At 44.1% G+C, this 19,567-nt stretch overlaps 1 protein-coding gene across 4 annotated transcripts in view; it reads left to right on the top strand.

Moving 5' to 3' along the window:
• Positions 1 to 19,567, top strand: part of NFATC2 (nuclear factor of activated T-cells 2) — a 135,544-nt gene that overhangs the window by 11,171 nt on the left and 104,806 nt on the right. For 2 of the 4 annotated variants that reach the window (XM_019510232.1, XM_019510231.1), the window contains exons 1-3: positions 14 to 158; positions 8,498 to 9,521; positions 10,604 to 10,772. In XM_019510232.1, coding sequence (XP_019365777.1) covers positions 14 to 158; positions 8,498 to 9,521; positions 10,604 to 10,772 — 1,338 coding nt within the window. Of the gene's footprint in view, positions 1 to 13; positions 159 to 8,497; positions 9,522 to 10,603; positions 10,773 to 19,567 lie in introns of those variants that run through there. The other 2 variants (XM_019510234.1, XM_019510233.1) reach the window with 2 other exon arrangements.

The following is a 19,567-nucleotide window of genomic DNA, read 5'->3' on the forward strand; positions in this document are numbered from 1 at the left end:
CACCTGGGCGCAAATGAGTTGCAGGCAGCCGGAGCCGGAGCCGGAGCCGGCGGCCCCGCCGGGGGGCGAGGAGCCCGAGCCCCAGCCCGGGGCCAGCTCCGAGGAAGAGTTCGACTTCTCCACCTTGTTCGAATACGATTATTTGAAGTCCATAGAAGGTTTGTGGCCCGTGTCCCTTCACCAAGCACCCAGCAGCCCGGCTCGGGGCCCGGCCGGCCGGCGCCTCAGGACGTGGCGCTGCGATGGGCAGCAGGGCCCCGGGGGGCTGCGATTGCTCCCTCCGCTTGTTGGCTGCCCCGCGCCCTAGGAGGGCGGCAGGGAAATGCTCCATCCAGCTCCTGCCAGGACCAGGTTCCCGCAGCTGGAGTCTGCTCTCTTTGTCCGGCACCTGCTGCTTGGCACCCGCCCCTTGGCTCCCTTCCTGGCGTGGGTGCCTGGGACTCCCCCCGCCGAGTCGCCTGACGGTTTTCTGGTGCATTGTTTTCGCTTCTGGCCGGTGCAGGAGGAGGGAGGTCAGCCTGGGGTCGAAACACTGGTGTGGTGTTGAATGGCTTCAGCGGTCGAGTTTCCCTCTCGGTAGCCCCGATCCTGCAGGCCTGGCCATGTGCTTGGCTTGGGTAGCCACGCGGCGAAGTTAGCACGTGCTGACTGAATGGGACCTATCAGTCATGCTGCACCGGCTTGAGCAATCGCGTGTGCACCTCTGCTGAAGGGTCTTAGGTCTGGTGTGTTTGGTTGGGAAAGTTTGAACCCTGGTTCTTTTCTCTCTTTTTTTGAACCTGTATTGCTAATTAGCCCTGTGATTGACTGTATCTGGTGTCTTGAGGCTCTGAGGGCAAGGTGGGATTCTCCTACAGCTGACAAGACGCTTGGCCTGTGAGCGTCCCGCTCTTGTGCAAGAGCCTGTGCAGAGCTGGCGCGTCCTGCTCTGCTTCTTGCCACTGCCACCCTCGTGGCCTAGGCTGTTTTGCAAGGTGGACAAAAACAACCCCCCCAAACAGCAGTCAGCAGGATTGCCTGACAGAACAAATTACTGCATCAAAGGAATATGTAGGGTTAAACTTGGATGGAGCTCCCCCCAAACCTGTGATCAGCCCCGAGTATTGAGCGGTTATGTCTTTTTTTAGTTCTAAGATTTACGGTTTGGGTCCATTCAGTTGAGACTCTTCTCTTTCTTCCAGCCAGGGTGTATAGACCTGAGCTGCTGGACAGATTTAGTGACAAGTCTGACTAAAGTGCCCTTTATTTAAGCTGCCTGTTGACCAGCCTTGGCCTCGGGAGGAATATGCTGGTTCTGTAGTCCATCAGTGAAATGCTATCAATGTTTCTGCCTCCTGACATACTAAATAAGCCTAAAACACAGACGAGGCATGGAAGATGGAGGGAGGAATTACTTAAATCTTGTTTCCAAGATGCTCGGTTTTTGTGGGGGCTGTTAAGAAATGTACTTTTATTCATGGGATTTGAAGAGAAAGGAGGTACTGGCATGGCTGGCTGGACTGGAACAGCATCCCAAGCAGTGTCTTTAGAGAAGAAGATGGCACAATAGGCATGAGGTCTGGCATTAGCACAGGCACAAGGAAAATAAGCCAAACAGGATGGTTAATATAGCCTGGTGTTTCCTAAAACCATTCACTTCTTAATCTCCATACAAATGAAAGCTTGCTAGAGAAGATTGGAGAATGCAAAAAGCAATCAGTTTAATGAAAAACACTACATTTCAGTGAAGCCTTCAGTTCTGTTTTCATTCATTTCTTTACAAGAGAGGCTACTGCTGCAGAGTCTTTAGTGGGAAGTTCCACAGGATATTGTAGTATGTAGGTGGGGACAGCAAGCTCCATCTTCTCAACCGCATTAATGCTGAGCAGCGTATGCTTGTAAAGAGATGCAACTTCCTTTTAGAGCCTGCTTTCCCCACATTTGAATGACTGGAAACCATAATTACTATTAATTTTGTTTGTTCCAAAGATGGAAATAATTAGCGCAAGAAAGATCACAACAAAATACTAGCATTGTAATCTGGAGAACATTCCCAGTCTTTGAAAAGACACCATTAAGACTCTGTAAGCAATCCAGTATACATCAGTGACCTTTAATGTACAAAAGATTAAAGCGTGTTTACAAGAGAACAGAAAACTGTAAATTTAAAGGGAGAGAAAATGCTTTAATCCGTATGCTGGTGGTAAATGAACATGGTGGTTCTTGTGAGACTTTGGCCACATCTGAACTGGAACCAGGAGAGCAAGTTCCTTTCAGTGTGGGATTTGCAACAGAACCCAAACCGGAGAGGTGTCTTCGGGCCCTAGGGTTTGAATCTAGTTCCTTTATTTAAAGAAATCTTGGATATGAAGCACTGGTTTCCTCCCAGACTAGAGAGTTCCTCCCACCATTGAGGACCAACCCTATAATGAGAAAGCTCTGGAAACGCGCTAAACGGGCTGTATCTCCCTCCTCCTCCCCATAAGGAAATAAATGACAATTTCAGATTTCAGGACTGGAGTGTGTAGGAAGTTTGTTTTAGATAAATGAAAAAAAAATACTTTGACTAGATGGTGTCCTTGTTAAGCCCGTGTTTTAAATGTAATATCTATATCACAATTTGTTGCCATGGAAAAGGAAGGAATATCCTTATTGACAGCAGTTGGCAGTCACCAGTACTTACGTGTGCCTGAGACAACAGGAACATGGACTGCTATAAAAGCAAAAGGGGAAAAAAGGGTAAATAAAAATCCGACAGTCAATATTATTAATATTCAATTTTCAACTCTCAGCCAACCATTGACATAGGCAGGAGGGTAGTAAAATGGCGCCACTTTCCACTTGCCTTTTACATTTAGCTTTGTCCAGGTTTTCACTAGCTATCTTCTGAGGATTTTAAATCTATAAAAATGTCAGCTCTTAATGGGCAGAACGTAAAGGTCTGCTCAAATAGGCTGGGACTTTTGAAAAGTAGAAGTATTGTGCATTCATTTACCATGAGAGATCTTAAGACATCATCTTGTTTTTATTCCCTTATGAGATGCACCCCAGCAATGCTGTGAGGGCTGCTTAGTGCTGTTCTGATTTTTACCTAATTGCAAACCTGAACGAGAGACCTCCTCTTCTGTCGCTCAAAGGAAATGATGCTGTCTTGTAAATGTATGTACCAAATCTCATCCTATCCAAGACCACCACTCTCTTCTGAGGGATTGCAAGCCCTCGTTCTGCAGAGCATAAACCGGCTCCTAAGCAATTGGAATCAGGAAAGACCTCCCCCTACAAACATGTTATACTATGCTGGAAGGGCCCTTGCAGCTTATTCTACAAAATCTTTTTTCTCTGGCCAGTACAAACTACTGAACCAGATGGACTAACTTTTATGATGGAGAATGTCTTCTAAATATAGATGGGGGGTCTGATGTCCCTTATCTCCCTCCTTGATGTCAGGAGAGTGCTGAAAAAGGGAGTTGAGTGCTTTAAATATTAAATTTACTTTGCCAGTTTTTATGTGTAGCTTTTCTCAAAGTCTTCTTTGAATTAAATACTAGTGGTGCTATTTTAAGCAAGCCAGGATCTAGGGAGTTTGTCCAGCTGCCAGAGGCTTCTTTGCACTTTTGGATATATGAAACAAATTCCCATCTTCTTGACTATGGTAGCACAAAAAGAGGATCAGGACCCTATTGTGGTGTGGGTGATGTTCAAACTAGCTACAGAGAAAGCAGTCCTTGTTCAGGAGCTTGCAGCTTTCCTTTTAGGATGCAAAGCAGGCATGTAAAGCAGATAAAAGCCCTGGAGGTATGGGGTTTGGCTATGCAGGAAAAAATACAAGTTTGGATTCCTAGTTGGACCTTTGAGGCTTGTACATACAACTTTGCAACCAACCTCATCGCTCAAAAACAGCCTTCAACAGGTTCATTAGCTGCATAGTTATCTCCCTGCAAGATAAGAGAGATTTGAGAGATTTAGGTTGTTTTTAGTTTAAAGAAGACAGCTGAAGGGAGATAAAGTAGGCTTCAAACATATAAAAGTTTACTGCAAAGGGTAAAGTTAGTTAAACTCTTCTCCAAGTCCACCAGGAACAGGATTTGGCTAATGTGCTTAAATTGCTAGATTTGATCTAACCTAAATCTGTGGTGTGCTAAACATTGGACCAGATCACACTGAAGGCTGTGGAATTTGTATCGCTGAAGGTTTCCTAGAGCAGGCTAACTACCCCGGACACACATTTGTCTACGGAGAGTTAATCCTGCCTCGGGTCAAGAGGATGGACTAGGTGATCTCAAGGTGCCTTCTAGCTCTGCAACCTGTGATTTTAAAAGGAGAGACAGTGAGCTTTCGTATCCTTTTGCTGTTTTCAGGAAGAGAGTGGTAGGGCTGTAGCAGTATAGGGCTACTGCTCTAACTCTTTCTTTCTTGCTTAAAATCCTGCCACTTGTCATCCCTGTACCATTCCGGCTTCTTTTTTCTCTTTCGTCCAATAACAGCGATATACCTTTGTCACAGCACAATGTACACTACCCCATTTGCTGTAGCTCAAACCCATATCACGCAGTACAGATGTAAGCAGGGGAGGGATCAGTCCTAGGGGGAAATGCTCTCCACTAGCTTGCGCTGAGCTGCGCTAGCATTTGATATGGGCCCTTCATCCCCTTGGGCTGTGGGGCAGAGTAATGTTGCCACTTCTTGGACCATCTGTTGGAGTTGCTCTGCAGTCTTGCTAGCCTCAGTGAATGCAAGGGAAAAGCAGATGACCTGCCCAGCCCATTGAGGAACAACCTCTCCTCTGTCTTGTCCCCACTTCCCCTCCCATCAGGAGGCAGACGGGATTTGCAAAAACAAACTTCTGTGATATTCAAGCAGGGGACTGGGGTATTGTCTGGGCTTCTCTCTTCCTGGAGCAGATTACAAAAAACAGATGCAGTCCTAGGGAAATTGGCAACACTATTTAAAAAAAAAGGGAGGGGGCATTTCCAGTCCAGTTCTAGCTGAAATTTAAAGGCAAAACTCCCCTTCATTTCACTGAGAGAGAAACTGAATCTGAACCAAGAGTGCTTTAAATTCTTAGAGGGAGAGCTGCTGCTTCGCACCAACCTTCGCCTCTTTCATCAGACAGTAAAGACACAATGCTGCGTTTGTAACATCACAATCATTTCTATAGCAACAGACTGTGATGTCACAAACATGCAGCCTGGGACAGTGATTTCATTACATCTTTGAAGCTAAGCAGGGCTGGGATCTGGACGGGAGACCTCCAAGAATAACCGAAGTACTGAAGGAAGTCATGCTGATGATTCAGTGAATGGCAGCCTTCCCTCTGAGTCACAAGTCAGCCAATGCACCAGCTTGGTGCTAGGGAGTTCACTGTACTGCTGGAGATGCCACTTCTTACGTGAGCCATAATACTGAGACCGTGGCCATTTTTGGTCATTGAGCATCTCCTGGCACTCTTTACAAAAGCTGAGGTTTTCTGACTAGTCCCTCAGCCACATTCCAATGACACTGCCTCCTCTACTGATAATTTGCTATGTAGGTTAAACTAAAGATATTTTCCATATTTTGCTCCAAAAAGTGGTACGCATAGAGCTGTTGGGCTGCTCTGTTCCACCCATGTTAGTGGTGGGTGAGCAATCCTCATAGACGCACGCTGCCAAGGGATTTGGAACGTGTGCTGAGGAGTGTTCTTCATCTAAGTTCATTTTGGTGTCTGTTCTTCAGTATGAATATTTCTGCTTGATCTTTTAGTGAATGTGAATGGCAGGGATGAAAGTGCTGGTTAATATACAAAAACTTCAGGGCACAAAGAGGGTATGTAAACTAGTGTCCATGTATTAATATTGCTTTCTTTAATATTCAATTACACATGAATGCTCATGTTTAAAAAGCAATCTAAGCTAATCTGAAAAACCTGAGAAAGGAGGAGAGAGATCTGCTTCTTGTTAGCTGCACTTTAAAAATTACTCATCTATTAAGGTTTATTTCCTTTCCCCCAGACACTCAAAATATACCTGGATTCTTTCAAATCTACCATTTGACAAACAGAGCTGGAAATTTGGGACTGACAGTTGTCATCACTCACATCATGCTATCATCTGTCCATCAATGGCATTAATGCCTTGGTGTTTATGGTATAGGCCATATATGTCTTCAGTGAGGCACTGAATGAAATCTGTAGTTACTGCAGTGTGTACTGATGTGAGATTTGCTCATCTCAGAGAGCCCTTCCAGGATTACTGAGACATTGTAGAAGTCTTTGTTTCTGGAGTCGCGATGTTGGGGCTGATTGTATATTTCCCCTCTTTGCACCAGTGTAGATTGGGAGTAATTCTATTGAAATCAGTGGAAGGCGTGTTCTGCAAAAATGTAAAGGGAGGGGTATGAGTTCTTGTATGATGTGATGCTGGGATCGATCTCTAGGACTGATGCCACACAGCTTGGGTTATCAGCCCGACTGTTCCTGTGGATGCCAAAGCTCTGATATCTGAGATCAAGAATGTGCATGTTTATCCAGCTCAAGGTTCAGTTCGTTCCCATTTGTTATCCCTGTGAAAAGCCATGTGCTGTGAGGAAATACATTAATTGCTAACAGGAGCCTAAAGAAATCTGCAAAGCTGGACTTCATGATTTGTCTGTGGTTCTGTCCCATAGTAATTCTGGGTAGGGGCAGAAAGTTTCCCTTACTTTCTGGGATTCAAAAAGTGCCTGCCAAGCTATTGTTTAAATGCAGCATCCTATAGGCTGTGCAAAATGTTCAGAACAAAAAAACAGAACTAGGAAAAACTAGTTCCCCTCCTCCCCACCCCCCACACACAAGGTTTCACAATCCTAAAAATGAGCCCATTTTGCCAAACACTCAATGCATTTTATGATTTTTTTTTTCTTTTTCTTCTTTACTGGGAGAATGCTACTACTTCCAAATGGGAAAATAATCAACATTGCTAGTTTAGAGATGGCTTGTGCAGAACTGCCCTGGCATTAACTCTCTCGAACATCAGGGCAGTTTTAAAAGTAAAACGGGTGTGAAAGAAATGAAACACCCCCGAGATGAAATGACCACGTTCCTCCCCCCACACAGCTTTTGCAGAAGAGAAACTTTCACTTTTTTTTAGCAACTGCCAAGTTTCATATGAAATGCTAGTCTATTGTGGGGAGTGCTGTCCATGACTGAGTAGGCAAATGAGGAGGAACCAACCATTAAATATTTTAATGAAAAGATATCTGCCGGCAGTACCGGCTGCTTTCTGCCCTTGGCGTGAATTAAGAGGGCAAATTAACCTGTAATTACAAAATAGTATCAGCTACGGGCTGCCAAGCACATCATCACCACCACATATGTTCCATGCCACTCTCATTGGAAGACAAATTTGAAAATATTTGTATTTTTTTCAGTTGTGTTTAATGAGCAAGTATTGCTCAGCTTTTAAGGGTCATTTGTAGTGAATCTATAACAGCACTGGGGCTTATATATGTGTGAGTGCACGTGTACAAGATATGGGGGCTTGCTTTCACTATCAGGGATGCTTATCAGGAACTATTTCACATATGCTGGCAGGGGGAGACTGGTTGATGAGTGCCTGTGGGATTGGAATTGTGTCTCTTGACATTAGAGTTCAGTATTGGCCCAGAACTGAATAGAAGTAGGGCTGTGCTTTGCAATCCAGTGCTTACCCTCCTTCAGTTGAATCAAATGGCAATTTAAGCATCTAGATTTTTCAAGGGAGTAAAAATTGGGTGATTGAACCGTTATCTCTCTTGTCGACACATTATAATCGCCATTTGGCCAAAATACTCCTTGGCTTGAAGCAAAAAACCTGAACAAGTATTGGTTTGGATCTCTTTACTGCTTTAATTTTTAACTATTAACTGTGCAGTTATTTTCTCATTGCTGATGCTGCCTTCTTTGCATTTTGTATGCAAAGTTGGTTGAGGTGGTGTGAAACCAAGCAAACTGCTACACCTAAGAATCAATGTGGTGTGGAAGTTGTATTACACTTCGGTTTCATGAAGCACATTTGATCTGGATTTTTGTCATGTAAGAAAATTAAATCTCCACAGGCCTCCATCTGTGGGATTTTATTTGGGCCCATTTGAATCTGTTTTTTTGTGAAATGGTGTTCTGTGAATTTTGTGAAAAGGTCTTGGTCCACCACCATCACTGGAATGAATTGAGGTTTTTCTGTTAGCATCAGTAGAGTGGCCAAACATTTACGTGGGCATGGAGACCGAACTACTTTCTCAGCCTCGTAGGTTGTCATTACAGGTCAGGCTCAGGTAGCAGGTGATTGTCAGGGAAGTGCGGAGAAAGTTATAATGTTGCTGCCTGTGCTGTTTTGAGATTTTAAGGTTCCCTTGGTATTAATCCAGTACCTGTTTACAAGCGCTAATTTCCATAAAGAAATTTTAAAAATCTAGTATTTGCCTAATACCAGATGACGTCCGTTTGATAAATATGCATTTTTCTAATCCGTGATTGCTCAGCTTCTGTAGTAACATAGTCTTAAAGAGACCCTTCTTTTTCCAGAAGAACCGACTCCACATAAAACCAACAGCCCACCCACTGGAGTTTCATACGCTTATGATGTCTCGGACTATGGCCTCAAGCCATGCCCCCTGGCTTATCCTAATCTTTCTGCAGATCCCATGGGCAGATATGGACAGCCAGATAGCATAGGGACAGCACCTACATACCCTGCAAACACTGCAGGGGCCTCTGCTCTGAGCCCTAGGATTGAGATCACTCCATCTCATGAACTGATTCATGCAGGGGGTCCCTTCCGCAGCAAAGACACAGATCTTTTGGTAGAGCATCAGTCCAACTCAGCTACCACTAGCCCAAGGTTTACCTTGCCTGTCCCTGGCTTTGAGGGCTACAGAGAACCGCTGTGTTTGAGCCCCGCTAGTAGTGGCTCATCTGCAAGTTTCATTTCAGAGACAAATTTCTCTCCTTACACATCACCATGTGTTTCACCAAATAATGGTCCTAGTGATGACCTTTGTCCACAGTTTCAAAACATCCATACTCATTATTCTCCTAGAACCTCTCCAATAATGTCACCACGAACAAGCATCACGGAGGAAACCTGCTTGGGACCACATTCACCATCACCCCGTCCCAACTCAAGGTCTTCGTCACCAGGTGCAAAACGGAGACACTCTTTCACTGAGCCCTACAGCACTCAGCCGCTTTCCACATCTCCACGACAGTCAAGGACCCCCTCTCCCCAACCCTCTCCTCGCATCACCTTGAGAGAAGACAGCTCTGCGCTCACTTACACCCAGCTGCCCAGCTCGTCGAGTCTCATGGATGCTATGAACAGCCTCAGTACAGACTCTTCTTGTGGTATTCCTACAAAAATTTGGAAAACCAGCTCTGATCCCTCATCAGTGCCTTCTCACAAAAACAGCCTTCCGTGTCACATCTTTCAGACGGTTGACTATCCTGGGCCTTGCGATCAGGAGGAGAGGAGAAACTCAGCACCTGAATCCATTTTGTTAGTACCTCCATCCTGGCCAAAGCAACTGGTGCCTGCCATACCCATCTGCAGGTATGTTGGACGTTTCCTGCTTGTCCATTTTTATCCGTTACCTTCACTGGCTGTTTTCAAATCTTAACAGATTTGCAGCGTGGCTCTAAGGTGTGCTACGGGGAGTTTAGCTTTACTACTGAAAGTGCTGCATGGAATTTGCACCATGCATGATCTCTCGCACATTTAAGTTCACAGGCTCAGCCTTACAGTTTAAAGCCCCACAATGAAACGTGCAATGTGGTTCATTGGTGCTGATCCCTGTGTGAAAGATCATGCTGCAGGACGGAGCTTAGTTATTGGTAATTATGGGTTTATGGTGCTGAATGACTACAATCCTAGAGCTGGCTTAAGGCGGGGGGTGTTTTGTTTTGGTTTTTTTACCTTAAACTTTTTTCTCTGGCAAAAATCATGGTGTGGCTGAGCCTGCATCTTGTGGCAAACTCATCTCGGTTTGCTGAACTGATTATGCTACAGGACCAATTTGTTTTTTAAATCATTTTAAAAGCTGACTCAAAGGTTGCTTTGGTTTTTTTTTTTAATTGAAAATTACTTTCCATTTTAAAAAAATCTTCAATTTTATTAAAAAAAAACAAACCCTGAGTACTTTAATTAAAAAAGAATCACGTTATTTTAGGTCAAATTTAGATGTTCCATTTGACCCCAAACTACTAAAACTTCTTTTTCATCACCATTAAAAACCAATAATAAAACAGCTTGGGGGGGGGGTTGTTTGTTTGTTTAATAACCTTTTAAGGAGAAATATGTGATTTGTTAAATAAGTAATCCTAGCTTACTTCTTCAGTGGTGATGAAGGTCTAAGATTAATGTGGAGGATATATGGCTGTAAACGCCTGAAATAATACACACTCTTCCGCCTATTATTTATTAGGGAGCTACTTTGTTTTTTGCTCAGAGTGTGACTCAGAAGGATTTGCCTATCCTGAACTTTGCAAAGCAAAGTTCTAATCCGGCAAAATTTCCAGTGACTTGAGCAGGGCCAAGAGTTCAACCATGTGCTCTATGCATACTGAAAGCCTGTAGCCCTTTTCTGAGTACCCTCCATTTCAGAGATTTAAACAGCTTAATTTCTTCCTGTCTAGTGTACCTGTTGCATCCCTCCCGCCTCTGGAGTGGCCGCTTTCCAGTCAGTCTGGCTCTTACGAACTGCGGATTGAAGTTCAGCCAAAGCCCCATCATCGTGCACACTATGAGACGGAGGGGAGTCGAGGAGCAGTCAAAGCACCAACAGGGGGCCATCCCGTGGTCCAGGTAAGAGATCTGAGCATCAGTGAAATGTTGAAGCAGGGGTTAATTCATTTTTTTTTAAATCTTATTTGGAGAGAAGCCTACATGAGGGGAATGTGTGTGAATACTGAGATCCTTGTAATCATGTGTGAAGTCTCTGAAGGTGAGTGGAGGTGAATGTCAAAAGGTTTGAAGATTCAGTTTGGAGAAATGTGTGAAAGATAAGAGGTGCAGCCAAAGCTTATGCCAAATGTTCTTGATTGGAAATCACATTAAGGTTCCCTTGAGATCAGATTCTGTCCTGAAATAGCCAACCATTCTGTGTTCCTGTTGGATCCATGTGAGCCTTAATAGTCTCTCTTGTGTCATTTTATTTCTTTTGTACCTTTTTTTTAAATATGTAGTGTTGAACCTCAGAAACCAGTTGAGTGTCTGGTGTAGTGTGAAGGATCTTCCTGGATCTGGATTATTTTGCCTTTTTACTGAAAGCTTTCAAATCCCCAGTTCCTCTGGCATATGTGGACTTTGTAGAACATACTTGTGCTAAACATACTTCTGAATGTACCTGACCCTTAGAGCCCTTTTATTTCTGACAATGAAATATGAGGCTCATTCAGTTCCCTCTAAAGTCAAATAAAAGGCTGAAACAACAACCAGTTCTGGGCGCTGCACTTCAAGAGGGATGTGGACAACACGGAGAGGGTCCAGAGGAGGCCACTCGCATGATCAGGGGGTAGCAGGGCAGGCCCTACAAGGAGAGGCTACAGGACCTGAACCTGTTCAGGCTCCGCAAGAGAAGGCTGAGAGGGGATCTAGTGGCCTGTTACAAACTAGTCAGAGGGGACCAGCAGGCATTGGGGGAGTCCCTGTTCCCCCGAGCATGACCAGGAGTGACCATGAATAACAAGCTGGCAGAGGGGAGATTTAGGCTAGATATCAGGAGGCGCTACTTCACGGTCAGGGCAGCTAGGATCTGGAACCAACTTCCAAGAGAAGTGGTGCTGGCTTCTACCCTGGGGGTCTTTAAGACAAGGTTAGATGAACACCTTGCTGGGGTTGTTTGACCCCAGTACTCTTTCCTGCCATGGCAGGGGGTCGGATTTGATGATCTGCCTCAGGTCCCTTCCGACCCGACCAACTATGAAACTTCCCTTAGCTTTAACAGGAGTTGGATTTAGGGTCGTGCATACGTTCAGCTGCAGTTCTCAAGGATTAACAGTGAACTGTTCAAAACTCATTTGAATTCATTTCAGGTAGAATTGGGAGATTGTGGGTGCAGTCAAGGTTTTGAAAACTTGAAAATGATTTCTTCTATTATTTCCCAAAGCAGTTGGGTTTCACCTTCTGATGTCAACTCTTTCCTTTCTCCTGCTTAAATCTTACTCCCTTCTCACCTTATCATTACACCTTACCTTCATTGTGGTTACTCTTGGTTCTCATCTGAGTAAAGCAGAGGAGAATCTGTACCCATACCTTTTCTTATGTAGTTGGAAGGCTATGAACTAATTTACAAAAACTCAACAATTGCAGATGGATACGCTGTAGAAGGCAGTCAACTAACTAGGCTATTTTTTTCCTCTTAGAATTTCTCTTTCCCATGAGTAGTTCTTTGTCCTGAATCATTTTTTCCCCTTGACTTTCTTTCTATCTGTCCCTCTTCTTTCAGTCCCTAAGTGGGTAGCCAGCCCTAATACTACCTAAGCAGGCAGGTATTGATTCTGGGGACAGATGAATCTCAGTATGCGCATCAGTACATCTCTTGCCTTGTGTGTATACGTACAACTGGCTGAGCATAAACCAAATCATGTCACTTATGTAATTCCATTTGTCTTTAGTTGTAACAATTTCTTTTTTTATCTTGGATGTATAATGCCAGAAGGAAATCTGTGTTCATTGGCAATAACTGGAATGAGATGAGGGGAGAGGAGGATAACTTAAATATATAGTGCTGAGGTTGGTTTCAAGGAGAAGTTTGGTCTGTACAGCTGCTTGTATGCCATGGGGGTTTACTTCGGTTTAATGCTCCCTCATTTTTAAAAGACCACCGCTTCAAACACCGCTTCGATGCAGGGAGAATTAAACCGAAGTAAACCTCCGTGGTGTGTACGCAAGGGTTGAGCCTGATCCTTACCTACCTCTCCAGTGGCAGGGGAGGCAGGACAAGTTGCCAGCGGGCTGAGTAGTCCCTGAGCTGCAGGGGGGCTGGTGCTTCCCACATGGTGGTGGTACCCCCCAGGCGTCACCTACCCACAGGCACCTGGCACGGGCAGTCCTGGGGGGCACCGCAGACAGGGAGGGTAGCACCAGGCCCCCAACAGCCGTGGAGGGAAGCACATAGCTCAGGCAGGCTCCAGGGAGGGAAGAAAAAAAAAAAAGATCAGGCTCGCAGTTTTTGTTTTTTTAATTTTTCCTTCGGTGGAGCCTGCCTACACGGGCTGCCTGGACAGCCCCTGAGCTCCACAGGGCCCAGTGCTTCCCTCTGCAGCTGTTGCACTTTGTTAGGGAGCAAACTAAAACACCTTGGAGGTGTTTTATTTTGCTACGTCCCTAAGTCATTTAACGTGCAATACGCTGCCAACAGTGTAAACAGCTGCACCATTAAAGTGCAATACACTGCCGACAGTGTAAACCGCAGTGCCATTAAAGTGGTGCAAAAGGGCATGTAAGCCATTTTAAAGGCCAATTTTGTGGCATGTACAAAGGCCCTGTAAAGCTGTAAATGGACTGAAAACTGGTTCACTGGTGTGTTGTTTCACGGAGAAAAGGTGAATGGTTTTAAGGCAGGAACTGACTTGAAATTTGGGATGATGTCATCGTAGAAAACCTATTGGTTTTACCTAGTGTATAAAGACCCAATTCCAATCTCAGTTACACTGGTGGAAAGGGACATTAGTCTACTGAAATCCATGGATAAATGCAAAATTTGCCCCATCAATCCACTAGAATTTGGTCTAGCACAAAGGTAGCAGATGAGCTATAACATCCTACTGCAAATAATATCCTTGTACAGTGGACCATCATCATCTGCACAATTCAAAACTTTGCATAAAATGATGGCTGAGCATGTTATCAGTGATGACTTGCATTTTTTTTAGTTATCTCATTTATTTTCTCTTGGTTTCAATTAATCTTTTTCAGAAGGCAAGGACACACGTTTGTCTGGGGTTTGAAGGCACTACTGTACATAATAGTACTATGTGGAAATGATACAAATATAGCAAAGTTAGAGCTAGATTTTACAGACCTGTACTTAGCATCCTACAGAATCCAGCTGTAAATTGTTTTTGTTTTGTTTTGGTTTTTTTCCCCTTGGGTTGATCCAGCAAAATGTTTATGCTTTTGTTCAACTCAAAGCCTGGAAACAAGCCTACTGTCTTCACTGATCTACTGAGGTGCCCATGCTCAATTATTTTACTGGATTGGAACTTGAAGGCTCAAGCCCTTTGCTACATAAATAAATTTACTTATTTCAACTGGCTGTAATGACATGCATAAGAGGTACAGGGCAAAAAATAGCAATCATGTGTTTGGTGTAGTTTCCATATTTACAATTTCCAAATGGCCATATGACAGGGGCGGGCAATTATTTTGGGCAGAGAGCCGCTTACTGAGTTTTGGCAAGCCATTGAGGGCCGCATGACAGGCAGCCCTGGGCAGATAAATATTCATTTTCAAAATTTTTTAGGGACACTGTGGGCTGGATAGAATGGCCTCGTGGGCCGCATTTTGCCCACGGGCTGCATTTTGCCTTCCCCTGACATATGAGATACATGACCAATCATTGGGGCTGTGCAAAACTTCGGTCCCTGATTCAATTTGGTGGAGATTCAGCCCAATTCAGTGGCCAAGTTTCAGAATCCAAATCAAATCAGGATTTTTAGCAGGCGTGACTACATGTGCAGTACAATGCATTAATGCAACGCGATAAACTCCCATGTTTATCTCACCACAGCTTATTGCTCCCGGGCATGCATATACACATGTGCCCAGGACTGCAGCCAGGTCGGAACAGCCCTGACTGGCAGGGGGCTCTGGGGGTCAGCCTGCTAGCCTGGGGCTGCTCCCCACTGGCTCGGTGTGCTGCAGAGGGGCTGGCTGGGGCATGAGGGTGCTTCAGCATGGGCTAGCCAGCAAGCAGCCCCTGCACTGAAAAATCCTCATGCCCCAGCCAGCCAGGACAGTGTCTACACATTTGCTGCTTTGGAGTGTTTTACTCTGCAGGAGAATAGTAGGTGTGCGCAAAGCAGGCCCTATTCAATTTGGAGTCAGATTCGGCCCGAATCAGGGACAGTGATTTGATTTGGCTCACTGTCCCTGATTCGATTCGGCCGAATCTGAAGATTCGATGCTGATTCAGAGAATCAGCTATTCGGACATAGACACAGTTTTAAATGTTTTGCTACATACCTCAAGGTACCTGGTGCAGCTTGTGAAGGCTGCAATGCTGGGGCACATGGAGCATCCTACAGGAGTGCAGGGGGCCCTCCACATACTTGGTGGTGAACCCAGAAGTACTTCCGGTCCACTTCCAGGTCCGCTGGGAAGCACACTGAGGGGCCTCTCCTGTACTCCTCCAGCTCGGCGATTGGCCGCAGAGGGCACCAGGAGGCACTAGTCACTGAGCCGGGTGGTGTGAGAGGGGCCCCACAGCGTGCTCCCCAGCAGACCCCGAAGTGGACCGGAAGTGCTTCTGGTCCACTTCCAGGTCTGCTGCCGAGCACACTGGGGAGCCCCCCGTGCTTCTGTGGGATGCTCCATCCATTCCACCATCTCAGCATTCATGAGCCACCTGCTACCTAGAGGTACATAGAAAACGCATTTAAAGCTGTGTCTATGTCCGAATCGCCAAATCTCTCTGAATCAATTCAGAGGCTTCCAATTTGATTCGGAGAGATTAAAGGGTCTTGTGATTCGATCCGGATTCAGAGATTCAGCGCCAAATCTCCACCGAATCGAATTGGGGACTTAAACTCTGCACAGCCCTAGAAGATGGTACTTGTATTTACAAGTACTGTCCTGCTGTGGAGTAAATTCATTTACTCCAGTTTAATAGAGGCACATGCATAGACGTGCCACATTTCTGTGCAGCTAATTAGTCTACTGTGCAGTAAATGTCTTGCGTAGACACGTCGGTAATGATTAATCAAACCCAGCATTTGACAAGGACCCTCTCAAGGCACATCACAGAGTTGGTGCTGTTTGCCTGGTTGTCAGTGGAGCTGCTGTTGTCCATCAGACTTGCAAACTCCCTTGTCCTGATAGATAAAAGAAAAGCCTATATTGGGTTTCCTTAGAGGGCTTAGCACCTCTGAGTCTGGTCCTACACAATAATCTTTCCAGCTGTCTGGATTAAGCTTAAATGCAATATGCCAAGCTTCTTGCTCCTATGAGAAGCTGAAGTCAGCAAAGTTACAGTGGGGATGGATTTGTCTCCTTCATATGAAGGTATTAAATTCTTAACCCTGTGTGGATCTGCATTATCCTCCAACGTTCCTGTAAGGAGAGACACTTATGTAAGATGGTGTCAGTTGGACTTTTGCAGCATTCAAAAGGTGTTGGCTTGCCCTTTTATGTATTTATTTTGGAAATCTCTGTTTGCATGCAAGTTGCGTTTTTGGGTACTCTGAAGCTACAAAGCAGCAGATCTCACATCCTCCGGCCTTATCTTGTGGTTTATCACTCTGATGCTGCTTCCTCTTCTTCACGTGTTTAGCCCTGATGTTTGGTGCACTTTGCAGAGGAGCCTCTGGCCAGAGGAGACTGCACCAGTTTTGCACTCCCAGAGTGGCAGAACAATAGTCCGTTTGATAAAGCCAGAGCCTCTGAGAGCACTGAACTGGGACGTTTATATGTGTGGCATTAGGTCTCTGAAAGAGGAAGAAAAAGCCTGTGTGAAGCCAAAGGTTAAAGCTTGCATCAAGTGATAGCCTTACCCATTGGCACACTTGCACATGCATGAAAGGAGGTGGCAGACACCTTGGTCTGCTTCTTCCAAGCGCCTCTCAGTACTGATTAAGACTGAACAGCTGAGAAACAGGGACAAAATATTGCTGGCTATAATATCCCCAGCACAGAGACCACCCTCTTTTGCCATGCACTACTGTCCACATTCAAAATAAGAGACTGTCCCTGCCATAATTTTATTAGACAAGGCAGATGAAAAAGAGGGAGTTAAAGAAACAGAATTATTCCTGCCTTACAGATGGGGAACTGAAGCTAAGGGAAGTTTCAGTGCTTGTCTGGGGTCATTCGGGGATCAAAAATAGTCTGTTTAAGAACTGCTACACCCATGAGAGATGAATACATCGAGCAGTATTGCTACTTCAACATTAAAGTTATCTGAGGAAGCTGACTGTGCAGTGTAGAGAGGTCATGAATAGGGCAAGCTGGGTTTTTCCTTTTCTCTTGGTGCCCACAGGAAACTTTTCTAATAGACCCCGTGTTGCTCATTTTTGAGATAGGAGGGGAAAATAGGGGAGAAACTGGGAAAGCGATCTTCATTCATTATAACAAAAACAACAACATTTGTGAATGTTCTGGTTCAGAGTTTTTTCCAGGAGGAAAGACCTGTTCATTTCCAAAACTGGAAGCTTGATTAGAATTAAATTCACCATGGGAAAAACAACAAAAGCTTATGGACTTTTCAGATCATTTAAGCTCTATTTAAAGGACTTGAGGATTTAAATGAGCCTATAGCTTTGTGTTAATTCTCTTGAATCAGAATACAGTGTTTTTGCAACAAAATGACAAGCCCCAGGAAAAATTATTTTGTTCAACACAATTCTGAGAAGTAACTGCAAACCGCTTCTGCTACTTTAAATTTCTCTACTTGTGAACTTGCACTGCCCCTTTTCCATATGCAAAATCCCCTGAAAGAGTTAACATTTTCTCGTAACTTTATTCTTTATTCATTCTCATGACTCCTTACATTCTTTATGCTCTCATCTCAGTAAATCTGTCCCCCAGCATATTGATTACTTTTAAGAACTGGGATGTTTTTTGGATGACAAGCATAATGTAAGTGGTTGATACCATTTTTTTTTTCTCCCTCTCTTGCTTGTTCCCTCACTTTCACTGTAAAATGAGCTTAATTTTTCTTCCATTCCTAATCAACAGTGTTGTTTTAGAGTGGGATTTGCAAGAGTGTTTAAATTACTGAACCGCCTGTTGAAGCTTCTAAATCATGTAAACCTTGCAGCAGTAAATGGAGCTACCTATACATAACTTTAAAATAAGCCATTTTAAAGGGCCTCAGGTGTTTATTAGGAAATACCCAGGGTTTATAGCAAATTTTTGGGAGGAGATGGACAGATGGCCTGCATTTTCCTTTCTGGATCTGCCACAGTATCTGCACATGTCCAGGGCAAACCATTTCACATGATCCCCACCTGTAAAGTGGCTTTAATAATACAAGTGTTGCTCAGGTGCTGTGAGGTTGAGGCCTCATCTGTACTACCTTACCACTCTAACTAAAACAGAGAGGCAGATCGGTACAGAACCATATAGAGGTGCTTTGTTGAGATAAAGCTTTTTCTATAAGGGAAAGCAAGCAGGTAAACGATTAAAACGTATTTTCAGACCGGTATAATCTTAGCTGCATGAGGGACTCTACTGCTTTAACTGTATTGGTTTAAAAATAACTATTATAACTCCTAGACAAAGCCCCAAATCCGAAAAAGATAGGCATTAGTGAAGTACAGTCTGTCATTTTTCCTGCCAGAGCCTGTAGTATAATGTATGCTTATGTACAGCAACGATTCTATATTAAAAAAGCTGAAGGAAGGAAGTGAAAATGTTTGAGAAGGACTCATTCAATTCAATATAGCTCACCCAACCACCACTTTCTCTCTCCTCATTTTTAACTTTTTAAATTATAGATGTGATTGCTGCTGCTGTTGCTTTTTAATTTTTTTTTAATTAAAAGAAGCTACAACCCCCCACTTAGAAGTTAGCTTTATATTAACAAACTTACTTTTCACTTTCTTTTTATAAGCAAGAATCCTTCCATGGGTGTTCTTTTGTGGTTTCAGAGTCAAAGACTACATTGTTTTCTAGCTTTGACTTCCCTGTAGGGCCCTGACTTTTGCATGTAAGTAACTTCTAACGTTTAGCTAATTCTTTTAGGGCTATTAGTAAGACCAGAAACTCAGTTACAAGGCCAGAAATGGACTGTGAGCTTGATACAATTCAAACTCACTCCGCATAGGACTTGCTTATAGATCTAATTTCACTGAATTCAAAAGTAGGCAGCCACAAGTAGGTGTCTTGCATATGACAAGCACAGTTGCATTAGGTTTTTCCCATTAGGATTCTCTGCTTTTACCCCCACTCCCTGTCTTCTACTTTTACATCACTTTTTAACAGCAGGTACCGTTCGGTAAGAGCAAGGCTTCTGGCATCAAGTTGTCTACTTAATATTTCCTTAGCATTTGAGAGTACAAACTCTCTTGAAGCCAGTGAAGCAGACTCATGCTGTTGGCTCTCCTCACAACGTTCTGATTTTTTGCCTGCTTTCCCTTTCTAACAAGCAGTAGCCCTAGTTATGCCCTCAAAGCCTTTTTTGGAATTTTCTTGGAAAAAAATACAGCCAGATGCTCAGAACTACACGTCCAATGGGCCCCTGGCCTAATTTACATGGAGAATTACTGAGAGAGTTTTTGCAATTAAAACTGTGTACAACTGACCCCTAAGGCCCTGAATTGATCATTTGTAGGCAGGGTCCAGCCAGTGCTGGGGGTGACAGCAGTCATAGTTATGCAGTTCTAAAAATATGGATTCTATTTTGGGTTCATTTGAAAGATTCTGTTAAAAAAAATTCT

This window comes from Gavialis gangeticus, unplaced genomic scaffold (assembly GCF_001723915.1).
Source record: "Gavialis gangeticus isolate Ggan-Ray unplaced genomic scaffold, GavGan_comp1, whole genome shotgun sequence".
Classification (NCBI taxonomy): Eukaryota; Metazoa; Chordata; order Crocodylia; family Gavialidae; genus Gavialis; species Gavialis gangeticus.